Below are 20,264 nucleotides of genomic sequence, written 5' to 3' on the forward strand. Positions count from 1 at the left end.
AAAGGATTAATCACAGTTAATTCATAATTTAAAATGGTGTTAACTGGATGTTTTTTTCCCCTCTTTAATACAATTGTCATTTGATAGCTACTCCATATATGTTATTTTTTATACTAAAATGTATTAATGATGCTACTAATCTGGCACATTCTGCAGATTTTTAATTTAATCATTTAAGCCTGTTAGAAATAAATAAATCAATTAATTTTTTTAAATAAGAAAACAAACATTGTATTTCCAAAATGCAGTTGGTTACTTGATAATTTATAGCAAACTGTGGATCTGCAGCTGAAAAAAAAAATACTTCTGGTATTAACACGAGAAAAGCTCAGCGCCTTCTTCTTGACATGACATCTATACTGATCTGTTTATTTTATCGTAAGTGGAAAATGTATTTAGTTTAGTTTAATTACTACTCTAGATTTTTTTTCAGCAAATAGTTTGGAGTCTCTCCAGTTAACAATTATTTGATTAGCTGACAATTATTTCAATACCCAATTAGTCATGAAACAATTAATCCAGTTAGATTTTTAGCCCTAAAATATATTTACTAACATTAAACATTTAAATGTATTAAATGAGCAAAAACAAGGAAAATTTGTAAGTGGCCAAATACTCAATTTATAGCACAAACAAAACCACCCAGTGCCCTCGATGTGTTTATTTAGGATGTTTTTCAAATTCCAAAAATGTTTTCTGTGCAACTTCTGCATCACACGCTACTTTCTTTGAAAATCATTTCTATAGCTATCATGAACTCTAACCTATACCGGTTTGCTCCATCATTCATGCGGCTGCAGGATAGCCTGTGCCATTGTAATCATTCCAGTTAAATCCAGAAGGAAGAAGAATATCCAAATGCTATGCAGTCTGAAAGAGAGTAGTTGGGATAAGCCAAAATAGTAAGACTTCAATCTGCATAAGATTAAACTACTTGTATCTATTTAACATGACACAAGTAGAATTCACTGATTACTCATTGTGCAAGTGATAAGCACACAAAAAAAATCAAGTAGCAAATTAAACAAATCTGTACCAGTTAAGAAGCTAAGGACGATCATTGTCACAGTTTAGCTTTATCATCATTGCAGTATCAAGCATAGCTTGGCGGTCATCAAAGTTAAACTCTTCTTGCCCGTCACTTTAAAACTCAAGTTAAAATTGTTCATATCTCTTGCTCGTTCTGTTTACAAATGAGCTTGGTTCTTGTCTCTTGTGACGTAATTGATCCAAATGCACAATAAGCAGAATTATCTACTTTTTTCATCAAAGCTATTTTTACCAACCTTTTATTTCTTGTAATTCTGCAGTATTAGCTGGATGCGTTTAATTTAAGGTATACATTTTATTCTAAAAGTACAACAGCAGAGATAAGCTTTAAAAATAACTGCGCTTTTCCAATATCCGTCTGAGATTGCAATCAGATCAGTAATTTACCAGCTTGAAAATTTCCAGGTTAAAGGTCTTCAAAGGCAGAGAAACTGGTTCTTCTAATTAGCACATTTCAACATCCTGTCCTGCCTCATTCCTTGCTAATCTGTTGGCCTCTTTTGTTGACAGTGCAGTAGTAACTGAGTGGAGCAGAGCATGGTGAGGCAGGACTCATTTTACACTGTAACGGTCATTACCGGGTGGAGACGGCTGTGTGGGCTGGCCTGTTTGGGTCCTCACCATTTGAAAGCCAGAGAATTTAGCGGCTGGACTGGGTGGACAGACGGTGTGCACCATGGGAAATGAGCGTATGGGCGTATTCCAGATGGTCTCCACTGGTTTAACAACCAGTACACCTACTTTGACCTACCTTGTATGGTAAATGCTGACATAACATGATTCTTTATTATGACTAATCCCTGTGGATTTAACATGACTTTTGACTTATGCCTTTTGAAAGAATAGAAACCCTACTCCAAGAGTACTTTTTAGATTAAAGAAAAAGTAAACCGTATATATTGTTAGTAGTAGACAGTATCTCTTGTCCAGGATAAAGAAAGGGGTTAAGACAAATTGACAGTTCATTATCAATAGAGAAAAGTTCAGGGACCGCATTATCACTTACAGAACTCACACACATATGAGAACATTATGGGTCAGGGTTCTTCTTTTTTGCATGGATAAAGAAATTTCTAGAAACAATAACATTTTAGAAAGGACAAGTAGGCCTCCAAAGATTATTATTTTTGAAAATGTAATTACATGTGAAGAAGGCCTAAAAACCTGGAAGTTAAGGTGCATTTAACTATTAAAGCTTGGGTATGTACTTTAAATATATATATTATAAAATATATGTATATATTTTGTTAAAACTGTCACCATGCCGTGACTTTATAGTTCTGTAATTAGCATTGTGGGAAGTCAGAGGAACTTGATTTTTTTTTTTTCACAGATTATGCGTATCTTATTATACTGCCATGACATAGTGACAGTTAACAAAAAAAAAAAACATATACCAGCTTTAGTCTGTTGTAATTTGAGTGTGTAAAAGCAGGTTATGTAGGGCCATCCTGCCGCCTTCCACTTTTTTCCTGTAACCGGCAGTGATAAACTCATCCCTCACGCCGGCAAGCCACAAAGGAGCGGACCCCTAGCCTGCCTGGCCAATAAGCAAAGCCGCATTTCCTCTCCCACACCGCAGCAAACCCCACCTCTCCCGGACGAGACGTAATACCATCTCTCTCCATTGGTCCGCTCCAGCCGTCTGTCAGCGTTTATTCCTGATTCACTGATTTGACGCTGACTGACGTGGGCGGGCTCCTCTTAGAAAATTATAAGGTCATTTGAATTACGCCTGTTTGCGAGCTCACCGGTTACAATGAATCGAAGGATAATATAAATTATTGTGATCCCGATGATGATCGTGGGGTCAAAGTCGACGCGCATCGCTCGGGCATTTTCTCAGCAGCAGCAGCGGGAGGTCGTTGCGGGGTTGACGACAGGAGGAGAGCCCAGTGCGAGCGTCTGCCTGGGTGCGTTTCTCTGAATCTCTATCTAGCCGGAGGGAGCGACCAGGCTGGCCTGTAAGCCGATCAAGGTGGAATCTCCCACGAGTTTCACGTTCGGAGCGCTGAGCACCTACATGCTGTAGCAGTGAGAGGAAGGGGGCAAGGTACGTAAAAAAAAATCTCATCCCTGTACCACAACTAAGGGCTTGGTGTGCGCCAACTACGCGGTTTGGTGGTCAGGTTTTTATTCCCTGGGAGAACGGAAGATAGTCCTGACACTTTCTCGGCATTATGAGCGATTAACCCACTGATATGAATCAAAGGGTTCACTCTGATCTGTAATTTCAGGCAGCTTTAGATCCTTAAAAGGTAAATTATGCATATGGAGACCGCATGCCTGTTCATCACGAAAGATACAGCTGCTGCTGTCGTGCTGTCCATCCGCTTCCTTAAGCCGAGGCGCACACGTTACGCAGCGCATCCTGCCTGTGTAGAAAAGCCCGTCACCACGATGAGCCGCATCATGTCACAATACAATACACACAAACCGACCGGCTCACAAATGAAGGCCGTATCTGAGGCGCACATGGCATCTGGTTAGAGAGGTTACCAGCAGTGGGCTGAGCCTTCCTCTCCGTACCAGAGCCCCCACCGCAATATGATGCTCCGCGCCTTTAAATTTCCGGGTTCAGCAACGGCGGATGATGAAGCTTTTGTCTCTGTCCGTCATGTGGCTGCTTCTACCTTTCTGTCATTTGTGATTTTTCTCAAATCCCATTCGTTATTAATAGCAAAGTAAAATTAGGGTATGACACGGGAGGGAGCTTGTTTCGGTTTTATATGTCGGCTTAGCGATGAAAATCACAATCGCAGCCACATGTTGGAAGCAGAGCAAAAGAACACAATCACAATTTTGAAGCAAGAAAGCAAGCTATCCCTGAATGTACGGTCTTCTTTTAGGGTGGTTAAGAGACGAGGCTAGGGCTGGCAAATTTCTTATAAGCAAGGATGTAAACATATTATTTACAGACTGAGATCCTCTTTCCTTGCTACCATGTAGCCGTAGCCACTAATATCAGTAACACTTCAGATGCTTTATGTTTAAGTATGGTTTCCTCAAGGTCTGAAATGTTTCTCAGCTGCAAGAGAAAAGTAAATATTTTTTTTTTCAGGAAGCTGTGTATTTCGTTTAACAGTTTATTTTATTACTACACATAAGCAAATTTCACGAACCATTCATTATGATGTCTTGCTCGAATTTGTTATGATGCAAAATGTCGTTGGTAAACCAACACTACACATAATCCTGAACACACCATCACCACTGTGCATGATGTTGTTGGTGGTGGCAAAATGAAATCTAAGGGAAGATGGATGTAGCTAAATGTAGGACAAATGTCCCCTTTTTCTCTCATATGGTTAAATGAAATCAAGATATTTGCCTTCAGAAGTCTTCTTATCGGTGAATAGAATTAATGTGTTGCTCAAGCTCATTATTAATATGGCGCTGAGGCCCTTTGATGTTAAGGACAACTGGTGAACAAACTGTTAGTCACTGTTAGTCCATTATTTGTTGATGGGAAGCGTGTGGGACAACTGCAAACCAACCAAGCCATGGCCAGGAAGCTGAACGAACTGACCAGGCAATGGGATCATTAATGGGAGAAGCAGCAAAGAGTTCAGTGACTGACAGCTTAAGAAGGAGAATCTCGAAAAAGTCAGCTTGTAGTCATGCATTTCAAGAATCTGGCCTTTATGGAAGAACAAGAATAAAAATGACTCTAAGAAGTCATTTGTGCAGTTTGAGAAAAATCACAGACATGTGCACATTAAACCTTTTCATGTATCAGAAAACTAATGTTTCACATCATCCAAAATGCACCATGCTGAAACATGGTGGTGGCAGCATTGTCATGTGTGGACGCTTCTGTAAGAATGGTGGCGTAAGTCTGACACAATAACAAATTTTGTTGGACGATAAATTATCCCAGTAGTTATTGCAATAAATGATAATTTTGTTGTTTTGAGACTATTTTCAAATAATATAATGTTAATAGCATAATAATGCAAGAACACATAGATCAATAAACTTTAAATTCTAATAAACATTTTAACACTGGAACTGGAAGAGATTTTAAAAATTCAAATGAAATAACAGAAACAACAAATAAAATTCATTACAAAATCTCTGAACAAAATAGTTATTCAAAAAAGTGCTAGTTGAGATCAAAACACCAGCCTGAAGACTTTTGCCATCCAGTTGTATTAATATTCTTAGAAACCTACTTGGGAGATGGTTCTAAAAGTATTGATCCAGAATACAAATCCAATAATAACAGTATTGCATGCCATACTTTTCAGGATTTTTTTTGTGTGCAAAATGTTTAAGTCATGCATGGTTTTTCTTCTATTTTGCAGTAATGTGTTGCTCTACATATATATATAAAGTTTGTGAGAAATGTGAAATAATTCGAGGGACAAAGGAGTGTGCACACCAAGCCTAAGTTAGTAGTTCAAACTTGGCACAGGATGTGTAAACAGAATCACAGTCGATAACATTCTTTGGCTCTATGGCAGCGCAAACTCAAAAATCCCTTCCTGTGTACATACTCTACTAGCAGTATTTGTGTAAGTGGTCTATTGCTTGGCCTGAAAAGATTCTGATTTGTAGTTATATATATATGTGTGTGTGTGTGTGTATGTGTGTGTTTCCCCTCAGGATGATGCGTCTGGCATGTTGCACAGTCCTGCTGTTTGTGTTGAGGCTGGTGGTGGGCCTGCCTTGGTACCAGGTTCTTCCAGCCATCCTGATCTTCTACCTTGGAAGTGGAGGATGGAGCTTTCTGGATATTGTTGCCAAAACAATTGGCAGAGATCTACAGTAAGCACAAAACATATATTTACATGTCAAATGCACTTTTTGAAATTTTACAACACAGAATTGGAATTTCTGCCACCGACCTTTAACAGCCCCTGTATAGGTAATAATCATTCACTGATTAGCTTTAACACATGTAAAATAATAAAACAAGAGCTATATTTATGGGTATTTATGGCTTGCTTGTTTAAAATAGAGGAAAACGCTCTGATATAAAGTAACATCAATTTGATGTTAAAAGTCTTTGAACTGTTGTCTTGTCCTTTCATAAAAATATTAGTTCTATATTCCATCTCTTTTGAAATTTTATCTCATAAAATCATACATTTTAATCTATCAGTAATGATTTATAGATATCAAGATGTCACATTAATTATTCAGATAACATAAACTTCTCATTTAATTTCTCTCTGTCAGGACATAATTGCAAAGTGTCGTTTTGATTATTGATTCCTTCACAGGGCCTTCCAAGAGTATTCACAGTCCTATATTTTATTTTTTCTTATAAATTGTCACTAGACAATTTCAGATTTCGCTCAACCCCCCTACTTAAATACTTTATAGCGCCACCTTTTGGGAGCACTTACAACTGGCCCCAAAAGGTACTTTTTTGCAAAATAGCTCAACTTCTGCCAGATTTGATGAAAATCACTTGTAAACATCAGATTTCAAATCTTGTGATTGATTCTCAACCACAAATGAACTTTGACCTAAACAATTACTCTGCATGCACTTCCAAACCGCTTCACATGAACTTGGACTGCTTTACTTCTTCCTGCTTAATAATCTCACAGCTTTGATGCTACCACATTGTTTTGGTCTACTACATAAAGTCACAAGTTGTATTTTGCAAGTGACTGAAGCCCCATTTCCTTATTTAATACCAAGCCTAAAACATATCTTCAGGTCAGATTTTATTTGCAGAAATGTTGATGGGGCCACTTGATAGTATCCAAGGTGCTAGCTTGACGTATATTTCTGTGGAAAAAATGCCAAGGACGCAGCTAGACAGCGATTATTTAATGTGTGAACCTTGAGCTAATATTTACAGTTAAAGGTTACTATGGTAATGTGCTGTGGTTAACTTCCTTTCCCCCCGCCCCTCTACCACTGGTAAAACGGGAAACTGTAAACAAAAACCTGTCCTTTTAAAAACCTCCTCAGAACAAATACAGTGGTCCATCTAGTAATGGTGCATATTTCTGATTAGTACGTGTAAAATAAGGACTCCATCTTTGCGAGTTAGAGATACATATCCTCCTTTTCATATACACATACCTACATCTTCTTTTGATAAAACTAGTAAGCTTTTTAGTTTTACTCACAGTATCCTATGAATAAAGGTTAAGAATTCAACAATTTCACCTGGGCTGTGGCTGACATTTCCACACTGGCTCATTGGGTGGTATTGTGTGATGTAGTTTGACAAGCCATTGGCATTTTGTTGGCATGTACACTTGTGACAAATAGTGGTAGCTTTGCATTAGCAGTAGAACATTTGCTCAAAAAGGTTACACTAAACGGCTTATTACTGCTTTCAGTTTTGTTCTGTTGCAATAGAGAGAACCCCAAAGGTGATGTGAGTGAAAATTGGACGTCTGAGCTACAGTAAACTCCATTTATCTCGACAAGCATAAAACTAATCCCTTATGCAATGATAAGAATTTCAACAAGAACACAGTACAGCCATGAAATTACTTGGCTTGTTGGTTTTTATGAGGTTTCTGTAATTATTTACCTCACTCAGCCACGGCTTCTGCTTGTACCTCTGTGTGATAAATACAGAGAACTGATTGTTGCTGTTTAGTCAGACTTTGCCCCCTGGATATGCTTATTTAAATATTTTACTTCTCCTGCTGTGAATTGCATGTGTGTCGATAATGGATCCAGTTATATATGAACAATAACTTAAAGGTATATTTGTACCTTCTACGTATAGCTAATATAAATGCATGTTTTGTAACGCTTCCCAGCAAATGAGGCATGCTTCATAAAACTGCCAGCCATTACTTGAAGGTTGTCCTTGAAAAGATCCATTTTGATCATGTAAAACTAAGCAAAGTTGACATTTCTTGTTAAATATTACGTGCAGGTTAGGATTCTTTTGCAGAAGAAGCACTTTTATGTTTGTAGTATCATAAAATCAGTTCTAGAGCTGTAACTCTAAGGTGTGTTGTATTTTTCTCCTAAAGCGCGGCCTACGTGCTACTGCGCGTGAAGCTCAATGTCAAGCGACACGTCAGAGAGAAGAACACTCTTCCTAAGATCTTTGCGGAAACTGTGCAGCGCCATGGCGACAAAACTGCTCTCATCTTTGAGGGGACCGGAGAGAGGTGGACTTTCCGACAGTTGGATGAATACTCCAACCGAGTGGCCAACCTGCTGCTGGACCGTGGCTTTAAGGTGAAAAGCAAAACAAATAAAAACAAAAAAAAGGATTGAATTAGAAATAATTTGTGAAACTTGTTTTCTCTTTTTTTCATTTTTAAAAATGGATACAATTTTTTGTCACATTATAAACGCTAACCTCAATGTACAGTGTATATTTCTTTTATTGTACTGTCAGCACAAAGTTATAGAAGGAAACCGAGGCATGGTGCTCATAATTTTCGTCATGAAAAAGTTGAGAAGAGTTGCCTGTTCTTCAGAAGAAAAGCATCCCCACAGCATCATACTGCCAACATCTTTTTAGGGTGGCGTGTTAGGCCGGAAGGTCTGCTTGCATACACCATTTATTTAGTTAACTCTACTGTTTTAGGTGCCCTGAATTTAAAATCTGCTTCCCAATAGTATAATTGCCCAAGTGTTTGTACATTTTGATTCTAAACAACTGGGCAGTAGACCTGAAAGAGAGACTAGTGATGGGGGAAAAAAACAAACAAAAAAAACTGGTTCATCGCAATCAATATCACAATTTAATTTTTAATTATACGCAAACTGACTATTTATTCACAAGATAACTTTTGTAAGGAATTTGTTTCACTGGAATTTAATTGGGAGCATCAAAGTGGGAGGAATGAGTACAAGTGGATGCCACACTTTTCTGAATTGGTGGTGGCAGTATCATGCTGTGGGGGTGCTATTCTTCAGCAAGGAAAGGCCGGACTTTTCAGATTATTTGTAGGCAACATTTGACAGCCTTATAGGATTTCCTTCTGTCTTAGGTGTGCTACTTCCTGTTTTTTTTTTTAACTGCTTTAAAATTAATTGTAACGTGAAAAACTAAAGTGGCGTGTGTACTATAGATTGACGGCACGTGTCTCTTTTGTCATTCCCACTTTCAGGAAGGCGATGTGGTGGCCCTGTTCATGGAGAACAGATCCCAGTATGTGGGCCTCTGGCTGGGAATGGCTAAAATCGGAGTTGAAGCTGCTCTCATCAACTTCAACTTGAGACTAGATGCCCTGGTCCACTGTGTTACCATCTCCAATGCCAAGGCTGTGGTGTTTGGTTCAGAGCTTTCTGATGGTAAGATAAAGGGAAGAGCTCATGTTCTACAGCCACCCTAAGCCTCCTGCGTGCACAGTACTGACTTATGCTGATGGGTGCTGTTCTTCTTCCTTTGTAATGAGAGAGGCAAGTGCAGGGAGAAAGCAGCTGAGGTCATAAAAGATACATGGTTATTTGAGTAGGTGTCTCCTCAGTATCAGTCAGTGGAGCTGTCTTTATAGCCAATGTGTGGCATTCAAGGTCTGACAAGACTACCACCTGATAAGTGATAATCAGCCACTGATGAAGGTGGCAAAAATGTGTAGAACAATGTTCAACTCTTACAGATTTATGACCTAGAACTCAGAAATATTCGACATTCTCTTTTTGATGATTCAACTTTTTTCAAAATCAGTTGCATGTCTTCAATCCAAGCTTATGTGCACACATGCAGCACATTATGCATTTAAATGTGACTTTGTCCTACCAGTTTAAAATGGCTAAAAAGTAAAAAATCACTCAGCAGAAGCATTGCCTGACTCACTCGGTAGATAAATGAGTCATTAAAAGGTCATGTGCGTGGAATTAAAATTGCATTAATTATCTCCTGTCTACTAATGAACAACGTCTTAATAGACTAACCTTCTCTTGCATATTACATGAACATGCAATGTAACATTCATTTGGGATCTGTTTTACTCCTGGATCTATGCTCCATCAGGGGGAAAAAAAAAATCCTTGACCTCAACATCTATTAAGAGAGTGGAAGTGTACATTCGGAGATTGATGAAGCTCTCTCTGTATTGGTTCTTCAGCCTGTGATGTGCTTAATGCTTTTAAGTAATTGGAACTGCAGCCTTTTTGTGGTGCAGCCAAACATCATGCTTATAGCATCAGCACTGAGCCAGAAGGACATAAAGCTTCACTTACACACCGTTTCTGTTTATACAGTATGAAAAAAACCATTGAGACGTTTCAGTTTCACACTCATTGTCACGGTACTTTCTCCTGTTTTGTTTTTTGTTTTTGGTCGAGTTGCTCTGGGCTTATTTTTTAACCTTCTTTGACCTTATATCATGTGCTCTCCCTGCACCATTGGTTAAATTATGATAATTATCCCACAACATTTCAGGGCTCTTCTTTTTTTTTCTCTCTCTTTTTTTTACAGCGGTGTCAGAGGTCCACAGTTCGATGAGGAAGGCGGTTCTGATGTTTTGCTCCGGAGACTGGGACCCCAAGCGAGTACCGCAGGGAACAGAGTGCCTGGAGCCCCTGCTGGCTGGCGCCTCGTCTCGCCTGCCTCAACGGCCCGATCGCTGCTTCACAGGTGAACACGCGATGTCGGGCCGGATTTGACTTCCCTTACGACAAAGTTCATACAAACTGCCTTTTGTTACATTGTTGGGAGTTGTTTCAATAATTCACTTTGTTCAGATGTAGCTTATGTTTCTGGTTCCAAACATTTCAGCATGATAAGATACAAGTTTATCATACAAACTTTCATTTTTGGAAAACATTGCAGCACTGTTGCTTGTATGCAAACGGTGATCTGCCAGTAGTTGGAGGTATTGGATGTAAATGACTTTATTTCAGCAAACATATACTTATGGAGCTTGAGGTGGCATGACAGACATGTTAGCCAACCTGTGGCTGTCCAGAGTGGGACCCGCAAAGATCACAAAATGCATGCACATGTAGTATTGCCCCAGAGAGAAATGCAGTGTTAGATTTCTGGCACATGTAGCGTTCATCAGTTTTGGATTTATCTGACTAGAGCCGAGTGAGAAAGTAAAAAAAAAATATAAAAATTGTGGTGTACTTTTGTTTCCATCTCCCTGGCACTCTGCAGCCAAAAAATATTGAATGTAGTGAATCTAATTGCTTTCAGAAGCCACTGAATGAATAAATAACCGATTTGTGTATAAATGTATCTATGCAAGGGTACGGATACTATTGCAAAGCATTATATAAACATTACATTTAAAAAGAAACTGCTCTCTATCTGCTTATTCTGGTTCTCACATAAAGCACCTGACACACAAAAATTTCTGTCTACCAAACAATTCAAGAGAGGATGTAACATTTCCACCTGACCTTTACTCACACAGAGCCACAACAATTATTCACTCTGACTTTGTTTCACATCTATACAAGTCTTTTTGAAATTATTCTGCTATGTTTTTTTTATTTTTTCAATCCTTGTGAGTTTAAGATTTCAGGTTATAAGATCAGACAGTGCTGATAGGGCTTACTATGATACACTGCTCAATTCCATCTGTGCTCTGATCAAGAGTGAGTAAGTGAGGAACTCCTTCTAGAAAAGGTTCAACACTCAGGTAGAACACACAGTGTTTGCATATATATGCAGAAGTTGAAATTTAGCAGAAGAAACATTTTTAGACATTTATCGCATTTGCACAATATCAACCTGATATCATCTTCTGTTTCTGTGTTTTCTGTTTTAGATCGGCTGTTTTATATCTACACATCAGGGACCACAGGGATGCCTAAAGCTGCCATTGTTGTGCACAGCAGGTAGGAAGCAGGCATTTGGCCAACAAACGAACACACAGGAACTGCAGCTGTTCTTTTTAGATCCATGTTGTGTATAGTTCAAATAATCTTAGCACAGAAGGAGACGGAGATAAAGTAAATCTCGCTGCGTTTGATTTGACTGATTTGACTCGTATCTACCTCCGTTCTTGTTTTCAGATACTACCGCATGGCTGCTTTGGTATATTACGGCTTTAGGATGACACCAGACGATGTCCTCTACGACTGTCTCCCGCTCTATCACTCTGCAGGTATGTTTGCTTAAGTTTACTACTTTTACTTCCCTTTTGGCTCAATTTCCTACCGTACAAAAGCGATTTAAACAAACTGTAAAAACAAAAACATGTGCTCGAGCCAGTTTCTCACACTAAGGCTAATGAAAAGAAGGATTTACAAGTAGACTTTCACTCCGCCTCAAATGCAAATCAAACTAGATGAGGGAGAGGCTGCAGTCGTTGGCTGTGGGTTGGGTTACGGTTGTAGAAACGTCACATCCATGTTGGTTTGAGTCCTTGTTCAAACAAAGGCAAATTAGTTTGGCCTACTTACTGCACTTCCTCTGAAGAGCCTTGGCATCATGTTGATCTCAACACAATGTGTGTTTCAAATGTCCGAGAAGGAAAGACAGAATTAAACTGATTTTATTGTTCATTTCAGCTGCATCTGCAATTTCAGCTTTTCCATTTTTTGATGACCTCGTACAAAAAGAGTGACGGTGTGATTCTTCATATTCTTCTTTCTCAGGGAACATTGTGGGAGTGGGACAGTGCCTAATACACGGAATGACTGTGGTCATCAGAAAGAAGTTCTCTGCGTCCCGTTTCTGGGACGACTGTGTCAAATATAACTGCACCGTAAGACTAATTTCATTTACACGAGTCACTCTGTTACGTCTTGAAAATATTCCTCAAAACATTTGAACAGCCTGTTGTCAACCTAATTGAATTGCTATTAATCATTGGAATCGTTTCTGTTCCCATTTCCATATTCAACATCTAGATCGTGCAGTACATCGGAGAGATTTGTCGATACCTACTAAACCAACCAGTTCGAGATTCTGAACGTCAGCATCGGGTGCGCATGGCGCTGGGGAACGGCCTGCGCCAGTCCATATGGGAGGAGTTCATGAAACGCTACAATATCCCGCAGATTGCAGAGTTTTACGGAGCCACAGAGTGCAACTGCAGCTTGGGCAACTTTGGAAACAAGGTGGGAACACAACCTGCTAAGAAGCAGTGAGAATTCTTTAGGGAAAATACTTTATTTTATTGTGATGTCACAAACATAAAATAGAGATTGCACGGACTCCTTTAAGAAAGCAGCACATCAGTTGTTGCAGATTCCTTGTGTCTGCAGCATTGTCAGGCCACCTTTGCACCAGGTTAAAGAACAGCCTTGGACCTCTGTAATCTTTTGAACGTTGCTGAATCGCAGCAAATTTGACAAACCTGACTTCAGTGTGAAGGCAAAGATAAGGCTGCTATGCTCTTTGTACTCCTTTTCTTTCCAGGCTGTCTTAACCCCAGTGCTACCACCACAAAGAATCCTGTCTACACAAGCATGTTTCCTCACAGCATGCAGAGTTGTGGTATTAATAAATACAGAGGTTTCATCACATGCACCGTAGGTTTTAGCTTTGTTGTGGTGGAGAAAAAAAAAAAAAAATCTGCATGTTTATCAGCTTAGCAGCCACATGTGGGCCTTTTATTGGTATTGTAAAGCCAATCAGGTCTGGCTAAGTCTGTGCACAATGTGAAGATCTGGAATAATTGCACCTGCTTAATAACAGTGTCAGCATGATTAGTTTGGAGCCTTGGCCAGGCTGTATGGCCAGTCTGTCTTCAGATTCTCAGATGACTAAGCCGCACAGCTGCTCACTAAAGAATCCACGTGAAGTGGAAACGCTGCTATCACTGCCGCCACATTCCTTCCACCCTTCCTCCCAGATCCACATACACTGCAAAAATGAACCAGCCTGGCCTTTTTCTAACTTCTTTGTTTGCCGTCTAGGTTGGCGCATGTGGCTTTAACAGCCAGATTCTGCCCTTCATCTATCCCATCAGGCTGGTGAGGGTTGATGAGGAGACCATGGAGCTCATACGAGGACCTGATGGTGTCTGCATTCCTTGTAAACCTGGTGGGTTTTTACTTTCGTGAGTCATACATTAAAAATTGCTGTGTTTTTTTGTTGTTGTTGTTTTAAGAAACTGTAGACACAGATGTGGCTGCTTATATATTCACATACAAAATAGTTAATAATGAAAACTGGATTATTGATGAAAATATGAACTTAAATAATTAATCAAATGAATCGATTGGTAATATAACTGTCAACTAACTTAATGATTGATTTTATTGGTAACTAGAGTACACAAACTCTAAAAAAGGTAATTTGCTGAAAGAACAACACACAGCAGGATTAAAAGGATTTGAATTATTTGTCTTGTACTTTTAAGTACTTTTTTATTAAAAATTTGCAGACTATGCCAGTTTTTTTTTTTTTATCTGATTAATTGTTAGCATAATCAATTTCCACAATAATTGTTAGTTGTAGTCCTATGCATAACAATGTTTTGGAAGTTCACTTCTTCTTCACACATGAACAGTTTCTAACTATAATATAGCAAAATCCTGAAATTATGAACAAATATTTACCAAAAATGCCAGCAAATGTGAAGTAATCTGGTTCTTCTCTTGCTCAAGGCGAGCCTGGCCAGCTAGTTGGGAAGATCATTCAGAACGATCCCCTCCGAAGGTTTGATGGCTACGTTAACGAAACGGCAACGAGCAAGAAGATCGCTAGCAGTGTCTTCAAGAGGGGCGATAGCGCCTATCTTTCTGGTTAGAATCCTCCTCCAGCACATGTTATTGTATTATAATGTTTGAAGTACCTCATTTGAACAAACGGTTATTAAATCCTCCAAACAGGCGACGTTCTGATCATGGATAAGTACGGCCACATGTACTTCAAGGACCGAACAGGAGACACTTTCCGGTGGAAAGGAGAGAACGTCTCAACGACCGAAGTGGAAGGAACCTTAAGCAGGCTGCTAGAGATGAAAGATGTGGTTGTTTATGGAGTAGAAATCCCAGGTAAACCTTTTCACTTGGCTTGTGTTCATGCTGTATGTTTCCGACATTACATGGTAAGGGCTTAAGAAAATGTCTAACATGTCTCTAAAGTTGTTAGTTGTCCCAAAATGAAATGAGTTCAAAGTCCCACAAACCTGAATGTATTTTATTGAGATTGTATGGGCTCGCTATAAACAAATTAAGCAGAAGAATACAAACAAAAGGTGTTTTTATCGCTTTCAAATATTTCTACAAATAACATTTGAAAAGTGTAGCTTGCATAATTTTTCAGCCTGCCACTCTGAATGCTTTTTAGAACCACCTGTTACTACTAATAAAAGTCATTTGAGTCATGTCACCACCAGCTTTACAAATCTGAAAGTGAAATGTTCATCCAATCTTGGCAAAATGGATAAGTCATGAGCACAGGATATCCGTAGTGTTAAACAGGAAGGCTAGCAAATGAACTATTACATTTTTCTACATTGCCGTACATCAAGAATGTGCTCAGTATGAGCATTGGATTTGAAGGAGGATGAGCATGGATGGTTCTTTCCTCTATTGTTTTAATGGATTAATAGTATTGACTCCAGCTGTCCAGCTCCAACATAGACAATGCAGGTACAGAAAATGTCCAAATGGATGTAAAAATGGAGGCACATTCTCCACTACGGTATGACCAAGAGCTGATTAGTTTGTTGCTGTTTGAAAATATAAATAAAGGGTTTTGGTTGCTCCTGAACCTAGATCTCTACAGTTGTTAGTAGTGAATCATCTTGTATGTCTGACTCTGTGTGCACAGGAGCAGAGGGAAAGGCTGGAATGGCAGCCATCGCTGATCCGTCCCAATCCACGGACCTGGAGAAGTTGTTTAAGGACATGGAGAAAGTTCTCCCTCCGTATGCCAGACCCGTGTTTCTTCGCTTCCTTCCAGAAGTCAACAAGACGGGTATTTATTTGCTCATTTTATTTTCTAAAGGATCCATGTGCTGTGTAGGTGAAGCGTACATGCCCCCATTTTGGGTCATCATATCTTCATCTGTCTGTTGTCTAAACCTGCTGGGCGCTCCGCGGTCCATCTCCAGTGGCCACTGGGCAAGAGCCATATTATATTTGGGTCTTTAGTGATTAATATGAAAGATTTAATTTTCATAAATATTATACAATCAATAGATCAATTGAACTTTAAAAATAATGCACGTTTGAATTCATTATGGATTTCCTCTATACCACAACGGTTCAAACTATGCACACTTGCTCAATTATATACACACTCCACTAATATTTAGATTCATGTTTCTTAGAAAAACAATTAAGAAAAGCTAGATAGTTTTTGTTCTGTTGAGAACTGGTAGGCATAAACCTTTCAGCAATTTTTTTCTATAATGTCAAGGAAAGAATGAAAGTTGCAATGAAACAATGAATAAAGTTAGTTCCTTTCCCCCTCCCTTACTTTCATTGATCTTTCTTCCTTCTTTTCTTTTTCTTTGTTGCCCTCCTTCTTTCCTTGATACAGTGTCTTCACTCATTTATTTTGTCTTTAGTCTCTTTTTCCTTCCTACTTTCTTCACTTCCTTACTTTGATGCAGTCCTCCTTTCATTCATCGCACCTGTAATTCTGAACTGCTTTGGTTTTGGCAGGTTTTTTGTTTCATCTCAAACATTGATAGAAATATCTAACATAACTCCCCAAAATTCTGAAAATTTTAGTCTTGAATTTGGGCTTGAATAATGTGTATAAAACATGAAAGAAAAACAAAATAATAATAAAAAAAAACACAGCCTAGACTAATTTAAACAAAAAATATCTAAACAATTTTCCTCTGCCTCTCTTTTCCAGGGACGTTTAAATTCCAGAAGACAGAGTTGCGTCACGATGGTTTTAATCCCACTGTTGTGTCAGACAAACTGTTCTTCCTGGATTCCAGCAGAGGGCGCTATGTGCAGCTGGACGAAGAGCTCTACCGCTCCATAGTGTCTGGGAAGCACAAATTGTGACGGCCTGACAGACCACTACATCAACTTGTGCACACACTGACATGCAGACATATTTCAATAAAGAAAAGAGGACAACATTGCCTGCCCAGGTTAGCAGAGCATATACATGGATGCTAACGTAAGAGCCATACGCTTCCAAAGGCCAATGCACACACACATACGCTCAAACCTACTTTGCTCATTAAAGTTCTAAGAAAAGAAAAAAAAAAAACGAGATATATGGACAGCACGCTCAAAAGGATATGCTCTGCTCCATCCATCCCGGCTGAAATCTCCCCGGCAACCTCTCTCGCTACCTCAGCAGACAAAAAGAGAGGCACCAACCACAGAGACCAGGTTCTTTCTGGAACTTCAAACATCCTTTCATTGCAACACCGACCTTGAAGACCCCTTACCAAACATGCTTTCCCAGCAAGAAATAAGGCATACAAGCTGCCTGGAATCCAGAATGCAACAACTTGCGAATGCAGATTTAACACAAACTTCAAAGGATGCTGAAGAGAACTGTGAAACCAGTCCTGCATATAAAGTGTGAGGAACAACGAAGGGACCTTTGTGCACCTAAGTTATCTCTGTTCATGTTATCATGTTATGTTCTAGTGAGATTATCTTGTGAAAGATGGCACCTCTGCTTTTGACTTAACCTGCACAACTGGCCAGAAAGTGACGAACCACAATCTCTCACACCATCTGAAGTTCAGATTACCTGAAACATTAGTCATTCCGACCTCGCTGCTCTCCAAAGCGTCCGTGCGTTTCTACTAAAAGGGAACAATTTAAGAGCAGCTGGAAGGAACACGCATGTTAAATTAGACCAGTGGTTGCAGCTTTAATGTGCAATAACTCTCCAGCATCTGCAGTGCAATAATCAGCTGCAAGCCATCAGAACTTTGTTTTTATTTATTTATTAAAATATGTCAGCAACATACCAAATACTTCAAGTTGATGTTTACATATTTTAGTTGATAGAACTTGTATTTTATCATTCTTTTTTTTATGCTGTATGTCCATCCAAATCCATCCTACATTGGCATCTGGAGTCCATCAAAGCAAAGCTGTTGAACCTATTTTATATTGGCTGCTGGAACACAAAGTAAAGCAACAGGATAAAGTCAACCCTGGGCTAAATAATGTTTTTTTTTTTTTTTTTTTTCCTGGTTTGTGTGTTGAACTCTCATGGTAATGTGGCCAAATTGTGCAGGTTTTGTCTGAATAGGTAGACTTTGCTCATCTTGGGATGGGTGTGTGTGTGTGTGTGTTGGTTTGTTTGTGTTTGTGTTCACCTAAAGCATATGAAAAAGGGTGTGACAGAAGGCTTTCCTGATGAGTACTTATGAGGGGGATTCTGCGACGTCCAGGAGAACTGATTGACCAAAACAAAATTCAAAAACGAACAGGAGCTGAAACTGAAGAAGAGAAATCAGAAGTTTACTTTATGTTCACTATGGTTAATTTGGGGCTTTTTATTATTTATTTAAGCTTCTCATTTTCCAGTTTGGAATGGTTATGCAACATATAACTTGAAAGAACAAGCATTGGGTGTGCAAATAGTTGACTTTATGGCGGATTGTCTAATCAGCACAGAGTCAAAGATATAGCTATATATATTCATGTAACCCCATTAATATTTGGTTACATATCCCTTTGTGATTTTCAGCTTAATACATACTTTCTGCAACCATCAACAATATTCAGACTGAATATTTGACCACATTTCATTTAAATTGTTTTGTTTTTTTACTGCAATTTACCTAATTTTTAAGCTTTGTTTTTTGAAGACACGGTGGTGGCAGTATCATGCTTGGAAAAAGAAAATTAAGCTCTGGTTCACAGATTATCAAATGTAGATGTTTAAAAAGTTGGACTCCATTGAGTATAACCATGCCAGAAGTTTGTTGGTGGCAGCAATAAGCATATATTTGAATCTGTGAAATTTTGACCTAATCTAATTCTAATTCTTGTTTCTGAAAATGATTAAACAGAGCAGTTCAAATAAAAAAAAAATCATCAAAAGATCAAAAGTTAATGTAATTTGATCCCATGATGATTGTATGTAAACTTCTGACCAGAACTGTTCTTTCTAGTCAGTGTCGCTGTCCATCGCTTTCGTGAATGAACGAGCGCCATGGACCACGCGCAGAGCACTGTGCCTTACTGCGAGTTCACCTCCCAGTCACACAGGCCCTGGCCCTCTTCTTAATCTGACGTTTCAGCATTTATTTCTTATTTCAGTTTGTTCTCCATCATAGCAACTTGACTACATAGGATCATGAGATTTCCTTAAGTTCTGCAAAAACCAAGTGGGTAGCGTCTTCGTCCTGCCAGGAGCAGGAAGAATTTATCTCCTAAGACACTCCTTTAAGATTTTTTTTTTCCTACCTTGAACTTAATTTGTGTTTGCAGTGCTCGTTTACCGCCCCACCTTCTAATAGCCGCGCCTTGTTTTCTGTTTCCTGTCTACTCTGTCCCAGTTGAACTCACGTTGTCTCAGACGTTGATTAAAAATCGTCCCGGATATGACTGGCTTGTTCATGAATTCTGGCGACATTTAGCTTCACCTAAAAACGAATTTCAAGAAACTTTTTTTTTTTTTTTTTGCTCATTTGAGTTCTCTGCTGTTGCTCTGTAACCCTTGACCTTACATTGCATCCTGCAGTCACATGCAGTACACCAAAGCAGGATGTTGTTATTGTTTTCAGGATGCTGATGCTGCGTGCATTGAAGCATGTTTTCTTGGTTCATACATTGCATTTACTGACATAGGAAATCTTCTGTCATTTTTTTTTTCACCCATTGTTTCCTCATCATTTGAGGGGGGAAAAGTCCAACGGAGACGTTCTCGAGGTCCAGCTTCATTCCAGCCTCCTTTGTCTCTTTCGCTACTGAGTTTATTCTTTAATGATGAGTGTAAAATGGTCACATGAATGTGTTTGGGGGGGGGAATGAACAAATGACTGATTTGTTTTTGTGAGGTGAAGTGTAATTTGTGTGTCTAAGGTTTGGCTGTTATGATGCTTCTGATTGGTGGCGGTTGCATTTGTCAATTCATACCACCAGGGGGGCGAGTGATTAAACAGGCCTAGAGCACTGCACTCTGAAGAAGATGTTGTCATTTTTTTTTAAATAAATATATATATATTTTAAAATTAGCTTAAATTATTTCATTTTTGGAAGCCTGCCAATTATTCTTTGATCCACTGCTTTTTGTCTGTTTTTGTGTGAAATCATAACTTTGTGATTTTGTGGTCTAAAAGGGGTTTTGTGCTTGGATGACAATCGAGTGAGCAGTTTAAATTTTATCTCACGTCTGAGATGCACAAGGAAAGGACAGGAAAATAATTACTCGCAGTCTGTTTGATTTGCCATCTCCGTGTTGGAAAAATACTGATGGAAAT

At 38.9% G+C, this 20,264-nt stretch overlaps 1 protein-coding gene across 2 annotated transcripts; it reads left to right on the forward strand.

Moving 5' to 3' along the window:
* Nucleotides 1–2,713: 2,713 nt before the first annotated feature.
* On the forward strand, nt 2,714–16,936 carry slc27a4 (solute carrier family 27 member 4). 2 transcript variants are annotated; one of them, XM_014987977.2, is made up of 14 exons: nt 2,714–3,103; nt 5,659–5,820; nt 8,010–8,220; nt 9,102–9,285; nt 10,415–10,573; nt 11,712–11,781; nt 11,959–12,050; nt 12,544–12,653; nt 12,799–13,008; nt 13,810–13,936; nt 14,503–14,640; nt 14,728–14,892; nt 15,674–15,820; nt 16,712–16,936. In XM_014987977.2, exons 2-14 carry the CDS (start codon nt 5,660–5,662, stop codon nt 16,867–16,869), a joined length of 1,932 nt encoding a protein of 643 aa, XP_014843463.1. In that variant the 5' UTR covers nt 2,714–3,103; nt 5,659; the 3' UTR covers nt 16,870–16,936. The 2 variants fall into 2 exon arrangements, with proteins under 2 accessions (XP_014843463.1, XP_087867132.1); XM_088011006.1 differs by lacking the exon at nt 2,714–3,103 and having other exon boundaries at nt 5,639–5,820.
* Nucleotides 16,937–20,264: the final 3,328 nt, after the last annotated feature.

The sequence above is a fragment of the Poecilia mexicana genome, unplaced genomic scaffold (assembly GCF_051168715.1).
Source record: "Poecilia mexicana isolate PSO_F unplaced genomic scaffold, ASM5116871v1 scaffold_12, whole genome shotgun sequence".
Lineage (NCBI taxonomy): Eukaryota > Metazoa > Chordata > Actinopteri > Cyprinodontiformes > Poeciliidae > Poecilia > Poecilia mexicana.